This window comes from Chanodichthys erythropterus, chromosome 4, assembly GCF_024489055.1.
Source record: "Chanodichthys erythropterus isolate Z2021 chromosome 4, ASM2448905v1, whole genome shotgun sequence".
In the NCBI taxonomy this organism is placed as follows: Eukaryota; Metazoa; Chordata; class Actinopteri; order Cypriniformes; family Xenocyprididae; genus Chanodichthys; species Chanodichthys erythropterus.
The window spans coordinates 935,499-951,583 of record NC_090224.1 but is presented as its reverse complement, the minus strand read 5'-3'; the positions used below and the strand labels follow the sequence as shown (position 1 = coordinate 951,583).

At 36.4% G+C, this 16,085-nt stretch overlaps 1 protein-coding gene across 2 annotated transcripts in view; it reads left to right on the top strand.

Moving 5' to 3' along the window:
• Positions 1 to 10: 10 nt before the first annotated feature.
• rngtt (RNA guanylyltransferase and 5'-phosphatase) overlaps positions 11 to 16,085 on the top strand; it is a 152,893-nt gene continuing 136,818 nt past the window's right edge. Inside the window, exons 1-4 of one of the 2 annotated variants that reach the window (XM_067383569.1) lie at positions 11 to 408; positions 1,573 to 1,682; positions 1,764 to 1,867; positions 5,208 to 5,296. In XM_067383569.1, the coding sequence (XP_067239670.1) occupies positions 345 to 408; positions 1,573 to 1,682; positions 1,764 to 1,867; positions 5,208 to 5,296 (367 nt within the window). In that variant the 5' untranslated portion in view covers positions 11 to 344. Of the gene's footprint in view, positions 409 to 1,572; positions 1,683 to 1,763; positions 1,868 to 5,207; positions 5,297 to 10,315; positions 14,912 to 16,085 lie in introns of those variants that run through there. The other variant, XM_067383570.1, reaches the window with a different exon arrangement.

Genomic DNA, 16,085 nt, shown 5'->3' with positions numbered 1-16,085 from the left:
CTATCTATCTATCTAGATGTGTAGCACCCTCTACTGTTCGCCTCGAGTCACTGCTATCGGTTTTAGTGGGTAACGCACAAAACTGCGGACAACGTGGGGAATTACTGTTTACTTCTGAGCAAGGTTTGAGAATCTGTCGTCTCATGGAGCTCATCTCATGAAAGTTGACCCGAGGAAGGACGTTTCTACTGCGCGGAACTCTTGATAAAGCTGTGAAACGCTAATAGTACTGGGTTTGTGTCAAAGGCCCAGGCAGCGGATCACAGAAGCTCCTCCAGCCCGCTCGACAGGCTTGAGCTCCGGAGCAGCTGAAAGCGGACTCTCGCTCATCTCGAAACGAGAGCATGTCTCAAACCGGAGCGCCTCCTCGATGGAGGAATTGTCCCAGAAGAGGACAACCTGTGGCTGGTGAGCATCTATCAGATAGGCTTGTTGTCAATAAAGCTGGTCTGTTAATCCACTCTCAGTCTCAGTAATGCAATAATTTAGTTTGTTAGAGTAAGGCTGTTATGGAGAGCATAAATGTACTCAAGCCCATAGCTGTATGACTGCAGCTTCAGTGAAGCCAGATTGAAACTCTAAATGCTTTCGGTCTAATAGATAGATACAATTAGCCTGTGCTCGTTTATAGCACTGACCAGTGCACTGTGTCGTTTGCCAAAATTAACCAATGATAACTTTGCCAAAATTAACCTATGATAACTTAATTTACGTGTGTTTTTAAATGGGAGCATGCACGACTTCAAAATAGATACAAGGGCCACTCTAAACTTATTTGTTTTGTCTGGTTTAAAATTGAGTGGCTAGCCAGATTAGCTCGCTACACGCAGATCAACACAAGTTACGTCACTGGAAAAGAGGCGGGAGTTGTGAGTGTGTACGAATTCTACTATGGCGAGGGATTGATTCATGAATATTAATCACGTAATGTTACGTTCGGCCTCCTGATTTGCCAAGAGTAGGCCGAGACGTCGGCAGGATTTTAACGAATCGTACTATGGTGTAGGAATATGAGTAGATGTATGATATGACGTAATTAATATAATGAGATAATGCTGCGTCCCAGACGAGGTTGGACGTGGGAATTTACCAAATGAAATGCCCCACTTCAGACCTCAGTGAGTTCCAGGCAATCAGACGTCACGTTCACATGCTGACCACATGATGTCGCCACGACACAACGAGAGCATATCGTGTTTTTGTGTCAAATTATGGAAAAAAAAAAAAAAAAAAAAAACAGAATAAAAAACAAACAAAAACAACGTATAATCGCTTTGACGAACAGCTTTTATTATTACATAAACTTAATGTCTAATGTTAAAGTCAGTGTTCTTACTTTTCCATGCATTTAGTTAATTTAATTTTTATTTTTGGCATCTAAGATCAGAGTAAATTTACTCTGATCTTAGATGTAAATAATAATATTCATGTAGCGCTTTTTATTTTAATACTTAAGTATTAAAATTAAACGTGCTACATACTGTGGTACCATAAAAGTACTTTTTTATAAAGGTTTCACTGAACCAAACCATCATGTTTATTAAAGGTCATTACATGAAATTCTCTCTTCAGGTAAATTTCTGCCCATGAAAACCATGCTTGGACCACGGTATGATGATAAAGTCCCTGAGGAGAACAGGTTTCATCCCAGCATGCTGTCCAACTATCTCAAAAGCTTGAAGGTATATGGAGGTTCCTCTTAAATTGCTATGTAATACTCTAATGTTCTGAGCTGTGTTGATGTGATTCTGACCTATCCTCAGGTGAAGATGGGTTTGCTGGTAGACCTGACGAACACTAGCCGCTTCTATGATCGAGCTGAGATAGAAAAAGAGGGAATCAAATATGTGAAACTTTCCTGTAAAGGGTATGTGAACCTCAGAATATGAATGCTGTGTTTTTTTCTTTCTTGCATTTGAAATGTAATGGTTCATAAGAGAAGATCCCAGCAAGCATACAACACTTTGCAGTGTTTCATTTTGGTTTCTGTTAGGTTATTGTCAATGTATAATGTTAAAAAAATTAGCGAAAGCACTCCTGAAATGAATATAAAAATAAATAAAAAACATGACATCTAGTTTACATATTCAAATAAAAAACAAATAAATAAAATAAATAAATAAATTATTGGGTAACAAACTGTAAACTGCAACTTTGTCGCTGTTTTTTTTTTTCTTTACAGCCAAAATAAACATTTTGGAAAAATGTATTAAATTAGGTTTTAAAATAAAATATAATCTGTATACATATTTTATGATTAAAATACAATACAGTGTGTTTTTATTATAAAAATTAAAAGTTTTATTATGAATTTATTATTATAAATAAATGTACAAATATTCAAAGGTTCTAACAGTTGACTTTTTTGACCATCAACAGACAATGACTGCAAAACATTTTACTTAAGCATATTATGATTATTCATATAACTTTTTAATAAGAAGAGGCTTTTTGAATTGGTGGATGAGACATGCATTCCATGAAAATCTGTAATATTAAGTTCTGATGTCATTTGAAGATGGTGTTGATTCAGTGTGAACAAAAGGACACAAATAAAACAATACATGACTTTTTTTGTCAATATAGATATGTACAGTTGCATGAAAGTATGGGAATCACTTGCAGAATCTGTGAAAATGTGAATATTTTTTAACAAAATATGAGAGATCATACAAAATGCATGTTATTTTTTATTTAGTACTGTCCTAATATATTTCACACATAAGATGTTTACATATAGTCCACAAGACAAAAAAATAGCAGAATTTATTAAAATAACCCTGTTCAATAGTTCCATTGGTTCTTAATGCTGTGAGTCATTACCTGGATGATCTACAATTGCGGGACTCCGTTGTTATCACCCCTAGCTCCTAATGCATCGTGTTTCCTTCTGGAGAATCAGTGAATGTTTGAACATTTTTTAATAGTTGTGTTTAAGACCCTCAGTTGTGAAAAGATGGATCTCAAAATCATACAGTCACTGGCTGGAAAGGGTTAAAATATTCAAAAAATCCTTGAAAACTGAAGAATATGCAGGACCTGGAGGATTTTTCTGAAGAACAGCGCTCAGTTTTACTGCTCAGAGAAAACAAGGGACTCAAGAACAGCCATCACAAAAAAAAACAAAAACAAAAAAAAAAAACAGTTGTAGATCATAACGACACGCAGTATTAAGAACCAATGGTTCCCAAACTTTTGAACGGGGGTATTTTAATAAACTCAGCTACTTTTTGTCTTGCGGACTATATGTAAACATCTTTTATGTGAAATATCATACTCAGGACAGTACTAAATAAAAAATAACATGCATTTTGTATGATCTCTCTTATATTGTTAAAGGGTTAGTTCACCCAAAAATGAAAATTCTGTCATTTATTACTTACCCTCATGTCGTTTCACACCCGTAAGACATTCATTCATCTTCAGAACACAAATTAAGATATTTTAGTTGAAATCCGATGGCTCCGTGAGGCCTCCATAGGGAGCAATAACATTTCCTCTGTCAAGATCCATAAAGGTACTAAAAACATATTTAAATCAGTTCATGTGAGTACAGTGGTTCAATATTAATATTATAAAGCGACGAGAATATTTTTGGTGCGGCAAAAAAAACAAAATAATGACTTATTTAGTGAGGACCGATTTCAAAACACTGCTTCAGGAAGATTCGGAGCATAAATTAATCAGTGTATCGAATCATGAATCGGATCACGGGTCAAACCGCCAAACTGCTGAAATCACGTGACTTTGGCGCTCCGAACTGCAGATTCGACACACAGATTCATAATGCTCAGCATTGTTTTGAAATTGGCCATCACTAAATAAGTCGTTAATTTCTTTTTTTGCCACACCAAAAGTATTCTCGTCGCTTTATAATATTAATATTGAACCACTGTACTCACATGAACTGATTTAAATATGTTTTTAGTACCTTTATGGATCTTGACAGAGGAAATGACATTGCTCCCTATGGAGGCCTCACGGAGCCATAGGATTTCAACTAAAATATCTTAATTTGTATTCCGAAGATTAACGAAGGTCTTGCGGGTGTGAAATGACATGAGGGTGAGTAATAAATGACAGAATTTTCATTTTTGGGTGAACTAACCCTTTAAAATTACTCACATTTTCACAGATTCTGCAAATAATTCCCATACTTTTTCATCCAACTGTATTTAATTATAATATATTTTATTTTAAAATATAATATAATATAATATAATATAATATAATATAATATAATATAATATAATATAATATATAATATAATATAATATAATATAATATAATATAATATATATTTTCACCTGGTTACATGTTAAATACAACCCATCTGACATCATTCTCTGAAAAAAAAAAAAAAAAAAAGTTGGATAATCGCTGTATGAATTTTAAGACCCAGTATAGGCGAAAATTGAATTGATGAAATTTTATACAAAATGATGGTGTTTTACAGTTTGATTCTGTTTTAGAACAGCTTGCCAGTGCAAACTTTACAAAAAACATTGGGGCCGGCTGTTAAACACCTTCGAACCGCCATTGGTCCATGATGATTATATAATTTGTAATTTAAAGTTAAAAGGGGATCAGGCCTTTGCTGTTGCGGGTCTGAGGCTCTGGAATAGTCTTCCTCAGGAACGTAGAGAGGTCTCATCTTTAAATGCTTTTTAAAGTTTTAAGTCAAAAGCTACTTGTCTTTAGCCTTTGAGAGGGTGGGCTAGTCTTTGTTGTTTTAGTAGGATGTGTGTTGTTTTAATGAAGTGTTTCTTGATTGTACAGCACTTTGTTCTGCAGGTGCAGTTGTAAAGAGCTTTATAAATAAAGTGGTTGAATGAATGAATTTGTGGGTGTGGCTCTGGGGCTCTTTGACATGGATATCTTTTAATGGTTTATTTTACTTTCCAAAGAATATATTTAGCATTAAAATGTGTGAAATCTTAATTTGATCGAGTTGAATTAGCATGAGAATGCTCAGACTGCATTTAAATTTTACTCTTTAGTAGGAATAAACCTTTGTGTCACTTTTATTCTGTGTGAACATGATCTCTTAACTGCTGAAGATGGTGTTGTTCTAGCCACTCAAAGACGTCAGACCTGTTGGCTGCAGTATGATGTCATTGCTAATGGCATTCACGGCCTTTCTGCTGTAGCTGACATGCTAGCTTTGATCTGTCATGTTAAAATCAATGTGTTTGTGTCTCTTTCAGTCATGGTGAGTGCCCCACAGTAGAGACTACAGAGATGTTCATCAGACTGTGCGAGCACTTCATAGAGAAGACACCCACCGAGCTCATCGGTAAGACCAGCCAGCTCAGTTTTGACTCTTTTGCTTGATTTTGTTTTTGCAAATCTTAAACCTTGATACCGATGATTACACCGTGTCCTGTTGGCCCGACGCAACTTGCAGTTTGTTTTGCTGAAAGTACTGTCAAAGTCGGTATGACTTGTGTGCTGAATTCCAAGAGTTATTTTTCTCAAATGAAGACCAATCTGCAGGTTTTAAAGTGCTCCTATTATGTTCTATCAGGTATAATCTTTCATGCAGTATGTAATATAGCTGTTTGTGAATGTTAAAGGTCTGCAAAGATTAAAGTGCAGATAAATGAAGTTATTGGCTGAATCCCAAATGGCACACTTCTATGCATTTTCGTTCTTGTGGACTTACAATGGCTGCCGCGTACCCGTGCCCATTAAGTCCATGGGACCGTAGAGTGTCCCATTCATCATTTTTGGTTTCAGAAGGGTGCTTGCGAGCACCCCCCTTTGCGGCCGCTATGCACCCTCGATGCGCACTTCAGCTGAGCTTGCAAGTCTGTGAGCTACGCAGTGGACTTTACCCGACAGTCAAAGCGGCATTACGTCATGAAAGTGCGGACTCAGAGGAAGACCATGAGGGTTTAGGGTGCCATTTGGGACCGGGCCATAATCTCCCAAAAGAAAGAAGCGATTCGTCAGTAATTCAACGCCTACTTTTACCCTGCCCTCAAACACTGTAGTAGTGTTGTCACGATAACCAAATTATACCTTGATACTGAAGCTGATACCATGGCAAAAAAACAAACAAACAAACAAAAAAAAGTTTCACTGACAAGGCTTAAGCTAGTCCTAGACTAAAATGCATGTTTGAGCTGTTTTAACTGAAAGCACTTTGTACTTACATATCTTAAAATATGTCAGTGCCATTGTTTTGTCTCAAGATGCACATAAGTAATGTTTTTTTTTAAGGCACGTTTATAAAAGCTACTTAAATGCCCTAATTGAACTAAGGCCTAATCCTGGCTTAGTGTAAGCCCTGTCTGTGAAACTGGCATACAAGTAATTGAATAATATGACAGAACTTAAAATTTGATGTTTTATGAATTAATTAACAAAAAATAATATTTAAAACTTGCTTGACCAGCATATTCCTGCCCTGTTTTTGACCATTCCCTCCCCTTTATTTAAAAAAAAAAAAAAATGATTACATGCTACAGTTTGTCCTTACAGAGATGTTTGCAAAAGTCACATATCAATCTTGTCACATTATCAATCATCAAACAGGCTACTGAAGGGCTATTTAAAGGCTCATTTCCACCGAGTGGTACGGTTCAGTTCAGTATAGTACAGTTCGATTTGGGACAGCAAACTCTGATCCGGCTTGCATTTCCACCGCCAACAGGACCCTTACTTGATAGGCGTGGTGTATGCCGGAAAGTAGCGATCGATGTCATTCTCGCGTGAAGAAGAAAGTGACGGCAAAGAACAATTGAGGACATACAGCAGGTTTGTTTGAGCAAAGGCTGAAGGCTGCAAAAGGAAAAACAGCCGAAAAATGCACATTGTGTTGCAACGGTATTGTGTTGTCATTCCCCTTGTAGTACGCACAAGTAACGATTCTCTGTCAACCAATCAACATTCTGCAGTGAGTGTAGCTCCACCCTTTTGGTACCTATTGGTACTACAGTGCTAGGTACCCCAATGGAAGGGTCCCAAAAAAGTTGTACATTTCAGTACGGAATTAGGATACCATTCACAACTTTTGACAATAGAAACGGCAAATATTGTGGACTGTACTGAACTGTACTGCTCGGTGGAAACGAGCCATAATAGTTGCATTCAAAGTAAGAAATTAAATAATCAAATGTAAAAAAAAAAAAACCCTGCATAGTCTTCACTCTATAAGTTCTAAAGTTATTCAGTCAAGCATTGGGTCATTTAATATTTTCTTTTGTTGTTGGATTGACATTAATCACACAGACAGGAGCTGGTTTATTACGCTGCTGTCACTTTAAGACCTGCAGGGATCAAATACACTGGAACACATTTGATTTCCTTCTCAACTGTTTGTTGTTGTTAAAGACATACTTGACTGTGTTTACGTGAACACTCGCACTGTCCATTTTGACATATTTTTGACCATTCAAGGGCAATAATCTGTGAAAGAGAACTGAAGCCGTGATGGCATGGTGATGCAATCAGCCTTAAATATTTTTTTTCATTTTAAAAATTCTGTTGAATAAGCGGGGTTTTACTTCAACTTCTCAGATAATGTCAACGGTATGACCCATTTCCGTAAAACCTCCAGTATTTTATCTTATATAAAATAACGATGATGTTTCCACACAAATATAAGAGTTTTATTTCAACAGTAGTGACTACGCAATGACTTGGCATCTTTATCAATAGCTTGAGCGATTTGAACTATTGCTGTCTCGATAGAGAGCTGTCATCTGCTCATATGAATGGCAGTGGCCGTCTGAGGAGAGCTCAGTCATGGGCTGCTCAAAAATGTGTCAGTGAGAGGTACGGACGGAGCGTGAGCTCAATCCAGTAAAAGGCGGTAAAGAGTGCAGCTTGATTAATCACATTCTTAGCATTTTAAATCGGTTATTGTCCGAAGTCCACGATTCACGATTCAAAAATATATTTCAAGATCAATGCATAATTGCATATGCATCGTCAGTATTTGTAATCGATGCACCGTGAAAACGAGTGAGTCGTTACACACGTCGTTCCAAGTTCAAACATGATTAAACATGAATGTTATAAACAGACGACTACGTCAATACATGGTTTATCTGTGTTCTTCCAGCCTTCTTGCGTATTTCCATAATAATAATATATTTATAATGCAATGCTATTAAAAATTCTATTTCAAACACTCGACTGACATTATGAAGTGAGTTTGGAGTAAAAACGCGCTATTAAATGTTGTCTTTTGTTGGACAAGATGTTCACAAACACTTCTCATGTTTAGAAAGTTTGTATGTTTGACTTATGTTGCTTTTTCAAATGCAGTGCTCTCAGAGCATCATTTTCTACTGATCACAGAGCAGCTCTTCACTAACATTCTGTGTACATACTTATATAATTAAAAATCTGAAAACAATCGCTGTCTTTCTGATGTCATAATCGCACTAAGCCAAATCGTGATTTTGATTCAATTCTGATTAATCACGCAGCCCTAGTACCCCTTAATAACTATGCCATCTGACCAATCAGAGCAGAGTAGACCCATGACAACAGACTATGCCATCTGACCAATCAGAGTAGAGTATACCAATGACAACAGACTATGCCATCTGACCAATCAGAGTAGAGTAGACCAATGACAACAGACTATGCCATCTGACCAATTAAAGCAGAGTAGACCAATCACAACAGACTGAGATATCTGACTAATCAGAGCAGAACAGGCTCTAGGAAAGGATGGGTTTAGAGAGTGTACCTGCAGTGTATAATATGAGAAAAATAAAGTGTTTTTTGACCTTTCATGCAAGTAAATCTTTTGTAGGAGACTCCAAAACAAAATTTAAGAACCTTTTAAAATAATGTAATTGGGGCACTGTAAGAATTATTGTCCTGGAAATAATCTTCTCAAATACAGTTGTGCATATCCATATATTTTGCAGAAAGCCTTGACACTAAACTCAACTGGTTCTCGGTGTGTCGTAACTGAATGCGACCTAACACATTTGAATATGTTCAAGTGCAAATGAGATTTCAGAGTTACTGAAAGTGAAAATGCTGTGCTAAGAAACATAACTAGAGCCATCCAGAATATATTTAATATTTAATATGCACTTACAGTATCTCACAGAGTGAGGAGTGAGTACACCCCTCACATTTTGGTAAATATTTTATTATATCTTGTGGACCTTGCGCTCCACCACCTTTCATTTGAGAATGCCCCACCAATGCTCAATAGGGTTTAGGTCTGGAGACATGCTTGGCCAGTCCATCACCTTTACCCTCAGCTTCTTTAGCAAGGCAGTGGTCGTCTTGGAAGTGTGTTTGGGGTCGTTATCATGTTGGAATACTGCCCTGTGGTCCGGACTCCGAAGGGAGGGGATCATGCTCTCATAATTCATGGTTCCCTCAATGAACTGTAGCTCCCTCAGTGCCGGCAGCACTCATGCAGAACCAGAACATGACACTCCCATCACCATGCTTGACTGTGGGCAAGACAAACTTGTCTTTGTACTCCTCACCTGGTTGCCGCAACACACACTTGACACCATCTGAACCAAATAAGTTTATCTTGGTCTCATCAGACCACAGGACATGGTTCCAGTAATCCATGTCCTTAGTCTGCTTGTCTTCAGCAAACTGTTTGCTGGCTTTCTTGTGCATCATCTTTAGAAGAGGCTTCCTTCTGAGATGTCAGCCATGCAGACCAATTTGATGCAGTGTGCGGCATATGGTCTGAGCACTGACAGGCCGAACCCCCCATCCCTTCAACCTATGCAGCAATGCTGGCACCTGTCCTGTTAAACCGCTGTACGGTCTTGGCCACAGTGCTGCAGCTCAGTTTCAGGGTCTTGGCAATCTTCTTATAGCGTATGCCTTCTTTATGTAGAGCAGGGGTACTCAACAGGCGCATCCGGCCCGTCAGCATTAAATTTGTGGCCCGCATCATGCTACATATAAATGTATATTTATTATAATTTGCGTCCAAAATTAGCGTGAATATTATTTATTTATTTTTTTTACACGTACACAAGGGTAGGCGTACAGTGCGCGTGACACTGTAATCATCAGCAGAGAACGCGTATAGTGTAGGCTACACGCGCAGCACAGTTTTTCTAACCGCAAAGAACAATATAAACTGAAGGCACTTTGCACGCGCGCATTGAATAGTTTTTGCACTAATTTAGTTTGTCCACAAGGTGTCAGCACTGAAACGGGCTGTTGTTTCAGTCTGAAAAGAAACGGATAAGACGGAACAAGAGTAACAACCCTATGGTAACAACAAACACAATAGCCGACCGTGTTGAAGAGCGCTTGTTTGAGGGGATTAAAAGATACCAGCAACTCTAATTTAAACAAGTACAAAGACATTTTATTGTAACTATTTGAGCGAAAAAGACTAGACAAGCATGAATCTCTCTAGTGCGCATGTGTCGAGCACTTTGTGTTCGTCAATGCCACCAAAGGCTCGAGACTGTGCGCGCAAGTAAATAACAAAGTAACCTTATTTTTCCATGATGAAATGCAGTTGACATTCCTCAAACTTTGCAATGTGTAAGTTGCCGAGCATCATGAAAAACAAACCTTTTATTCTTAATGTCAATGTGTTATAAACAGAAAGCAAGCAGCTCTCCCATTACAGATCTGTCATCACATCATTGAGCTCACGGAGAATATCTGATTTATCATGTTTACAACATTGGTTATAGTTAGATAATTCATGAGATTGTGATTGAACATTAAAAAAAAAGAAAGATTTTTGGATTCTTACCAAATTAAAAGGTAATAATAATATAAATAATAAAACGTTTATTCTCTGAGTATAAATAGGTGCTATAAAAAGTGTTAAAAAGGTGCAATGGAGTATAAAAAGACTATAAAAAAGTGCAATGTTTTCGTTTTACGGACAAACTCTTATCAGCCAGTGAACAGCCAGACCTTACATTTCTTGTGAATAGAAATGAAATAAGGATGAATAAAGAAAGAATAAGGATTTCTTTTCATCAGTTCTTGTTTTTCTTTATGCATTTGTACATTAAGAATACAGCAAGACAAGCTATTAATCCTTTTTTTAAATGCCATTCATCATGTTAAGTGACACTTTAAAAAGGACACCATACTATTAAGACTTAGCTAGATAATAAACTGCACTTTTAGTAAATAAACAGTAAAACTACAAATATTGTCTTAAGTAGGCCTAAAAAGTCTTACGATCCAAGTTATAACTTGTGGCCCTTCGCGTTTCATTTGGTTGAAATGCGGCCCTCTTGGCCTCTGAACTTGAGTACCCCTGATGTAGAGCAACAATTCTTTTTTTCAGATCCTCAGAGAGTTCTTTGCCATTAGGTGCCATGTTGAACTTCCAGTGACCAGTATGAGAGAGTGAGAGCGATAACACCAAATTTAACACACCTGCTCCCCATTCACACCTGAGACCTTGTAACACTAACAAGTCATATGACACCGGGGGGAGAAAATGGCTAATTGGGCCCAATTTGGACATTTTCACTTAGGGGTGTGCTCACTTTTGTGGCCAGTGGTTTAGACATTAATGGCTGTGTGTTGGGTTATTTTGAGGGGACAGCAAATTTACAAGCTGTACACTCACTACTTTACATTGTAGCAAAGTGTAATTTCTTCAGTGTTGTCACATGAAAAGATATAATAAAATATTTACAAAAATGTGAGGGGTGTACTCACTTCTGTGAGATACTGTATGTGGAGTAAAATGTTGGACCAATGAGATTTGACTTTGGACAGGGCAACCCAACGCAATGTGACAAAAATAGAAACCAAGCCCATCAACAAAATGTCTTGTTTCTTGTTGCATCTGTTCATTTGTCACTGTTTAAAACGTGTTATAACCCAGAAATTATTTTAATTTATAAATAAATCATTTAAATTGTTTTTATGTAATTTTAAATCATTTTATAAATGGTTTTGCTTTTTAATTATTGTAAATAAATTGAAATCATAAATGCACAGATAAAACCTCTTTTCAAACGTATCTTATCAACTAAAATGAATGTGTTTTTTAAATAAGGTTTGATACGCATTTAGATATATGATACGATCAAGATAAGGAAAGATGTATGAGAATGAAAGTAATATTATATTACATGCAATGTAATACTTTAATACTATTTAAAAGAATATGGCTGAACCATCCAGTCCTAAAGCACTGAGCAGTGACAGTCACTCATAATGACCTGAGAAATGAGGCATCATTGGGGAGCTAAGTGACAGATGCAGACTTTATTGAGTCAGTGACACACAGCAGTGAACTCTATGAATAATTCTTATCATTGCTTATTTGCAGCAAATGTCTGTGAGACGAAATGTGCGTGTATATGCAGATGTCATACTGTGTGATGCCTGCAGATGTCATACCTCTGTATTTCATCTATATATATACATCTGCAGGCGTTCATATTTGACTCAAATCAAAGTGACTGTGCCAATAACAGGCAGAAGTCACAAACTATGTTGGGTAAACTATATGAAAATTACTAATCGCTCGTTAGATGCTTTATTCACAACATTGAAATACGCTGTTCAAAAGTTTTTAAAAGAAGTTTCTTCTGCTCACTAAGGCTACATTTATGTGATTAAAAATACAGTAAAGTACTGTAATACTGTGAAATATTATTTAAATTTAAAATAACTGTTTTCTATTTGAATATATTGAAAAATGTAATTTATTCCTGTGATCAAAGCTGCATTTTCAGCATCATTACTCCAGTCTTCAGTATCAAATGATCCTTAAGAAATTATTCTAAAATGCTGATTTGCTGCTGAAGAAACATTTCTGATTATAATCAATGTTGAAAAACATTTTTTCTGGATTTTTTGATAAGTAGAAAGTTCAAAAGAACATTTATTTGAAATAGAAATTGTTTGTAACGATATTAAATTAATTTTGATCCATTTAATGTGTTGCTTTACTTGTTAATTTCTTAATAAAATCTTACTGACCCCAAACAGTAGTTTAAATTCAAATATATCAATTTTAGAATGTTTAAATATTGAAATATTTATATCTCTATATTGTCACCTAATATTTTTATTTTAGTTTGTGTACTGTGAGACCCTGATCATCCTGTTACAAGATTAATTTGGGAAACTGTCTGATTAAACATAATGTACATATTGACTTTGGCCTGTTGGAGGCGCTCTTGAGTTACGTTAATGCACTGCATGGCCCCTACAGAACCTGCTAAATGAGATGGAAGGCTGAGGATGGAATATTATGAATGTCATTGTTATCACCACGGTAACAGTGTGATTGACACTGCAGGGAACATGAGCACCAGAGACACATGCAAAAGAAAGACACATGAAGAGAATTTGAGCCCAGGGCAGTAAGAGGAAGACATGTGAAGCACTAGATTACTGTTATTGGCCGTCTCTGATTAATAATCAGTTAAATTAGCTACACTGGGGCGTGAAACTTACAGTGTGGGACCATGATTTATTTTACTTATTCATAATTCATCAAAGTACTCTAGATAATTAGTGTTTGCAAGCACTACTATTACTTGTTGAGGACAAGTGCATTACTTTTACTTTTTTCTAAGTAATAAGACTCAACATTTTGACATGGCAGACAGTAAAACAGGAAAAAAAAATCCTGTATACTTTCACTGAAGGAGGAGGAGGCAAACCATCTTTTAAGACCAGAATATCACAGAAAGAGACTGGAAGGTGGGGTCTTTTGACTTAAATCTAAGATAAGGTTTGAATGTAACATTAAAATAAATAAATGGTGCTGCAAAATTAATCAAAATAATACAAAAAATTTATGTGTGATAAATAATACTATTATTTAAATAAATATTATTGTATCCTGGTTATCAAATCAAAGGTTGCGATGTCTGTTGCGCTGTCTGTTTCTGTGTGTGTGTGTGTGTGTGTGTGTTTGCGTGCATCTTATAATAGTGTGTTTTCAGATTAGCTCGGTTCACAGTAAATGCTGCTTCTCTTGAACTCCATCTCTGCAAGAGCTGTGAGTTTAACGCGCATTTGGGAACATAATGTGCACTTGGTTCACTTACTTACATTCACATTCGCACAATTTCCAACATTTTTGTGGACTGACATTTACAGAATTTCTATAATATTCTGCCAAAATAATAGATGAATATTTTTTTATTGTAACTTGTAGTGTTAGTTGCGTCTTGTAAAGAGTGAACCCCCTTAAAATGAAATGTTTTCCATATTAGCAGTAGAGTGTTTGTTCTTTTAGCAATATCAATGTGAGACATTTTCAAATGAAATGAAATGTCATATAGCAGTTCAAATCGCAACATATGACAAAATAATCACAATATACACTGACGAGCCAAAACATTATGACCAGTCACAGGTGAAACCAATATCATTGATCATCTCTTAACAAGGCCACATATTAAAGGATTAGTTCACTTTAAAATGAAAATGACCCCAAGCTTTACTCACCCTCAAGCCATCCTAGGTGTATATGACTTTCTTCTTTCTGATGAACACAATCGGTGTTCCAACGCATCCAGGCTAATGCCAACAAGTATGAAGCTCAAGAAAGTGCATCCATCCATCATAAACGTACTAAAAATAATAAAAATATCCGTATTTAACAAGTTGTAAAGTAAAATCTCTAGCTTCTGCCGGACCACCTCTCGCAGTTCAAAATGCTTATGCTATGTCCTACGTAAAGTGTTTTCTTTTTATCGTAAGATATGGAAGGCGGTCTGGCGGAATCTAGATAACTTGTTAAATATGTTGAGTCCTGTTTTCTTTTACATCACGTGGATGGCTGTGTACGAGTGCGCCGTTTACCTGGGGAAGTGATGCACCAGGATGCACTGTAGGATGATGACAAGCCGGTGGAGGAAGTGTGATGCTCTGGGCAATTGTCCTGGGTCCAGCCATACATGTGGACGTACATTTGACAAGTGCCACCTACCTAAACATTTCTGCAGACCAGGTACAGCCCTAATGACAATGGTGTTCAGCAGCATGATGCACCCTGCCACACTGCACACATTGTTTAGGAATGGTTTATTAAGGAACAAGATTTCAGGGTGTTTCCCTGGCCTCCAAATTCCCCAGATCTCAATCCAAGTTTGATCCATTCTCAACATTTTATTTCGACTTTTTTTCTCAAAATTTAACATGTTTTTTCTCTAAACACAGCAACTTTATTTTTGAAATTTAATGATTTTATTCTCAACATTGTATTTTCCCTCTAAATTTTATGTTTAATCTCGCATTAATATGACTTTAATCTTGAGATGGTTTTATTATTTTTTTTTATTATTGCTTGACCCTTACTTTATTCAACAAGGCTGAATATTATAGCACAACTATTTTCATCACTGATCATAATTAGAAATGTTTCTTGAGCAGCAAATCAGCATATGAGAATGATTTCTGAAGAATTATGTGATACTAAAGACAGAATTAAGGGCAGTTCACAAAGAACACTTTTTTTTATCACTTTTTTTTATTTAAAATTTTTTTTTTATTTTTTATTTCAAAAAGCTATATAAAAAGGGCTAAGTGGTCAGTAGGCACAAAGATGAAGGAGATTCAAAACAAAACAGGCAGGAGAATACCGCAACCACACAATGCATATATTGAGAACAAGAACTGAAACACAGGGCTATATATAATAAACTAGACATATGTGAAGTCAATACGTAACTATAAAAACCAAAGAGAACTTCCTCAGAAACCAATAAAAACCCAAACTAAACAGAGCAGAGAAACATGAACTAAAGGAAACAGAATGTCCAAATAAGGGTCCACATAAAAACATAAACCTGACAATAAGCTTGTTAGGCTATTGTTATATGTATAAAAGTTAGTTCAAGATCCTTGAATCTGAAGATGAGAGGCTTTCTAAGACTTCTGATATTTTACCAGCATCACCACTGCTCATCTCTGCGCATTCTAGACAGGCTGTCAGTCAGTGCAGGTTACATTGTTACGCAACTAGGTGGTGGCAAGGGGATTGTCTTTGAGTGAGTCATTAAACTGTTAATTTAACTAATACATTCAAAAATGCTGATTCATTCATGAATTAAACAAGGTGTTGAAATTATTTTAACTTTGAGCGCCACTTTACAAGGCTCAACCGAACAGGTAATAGGGTAACG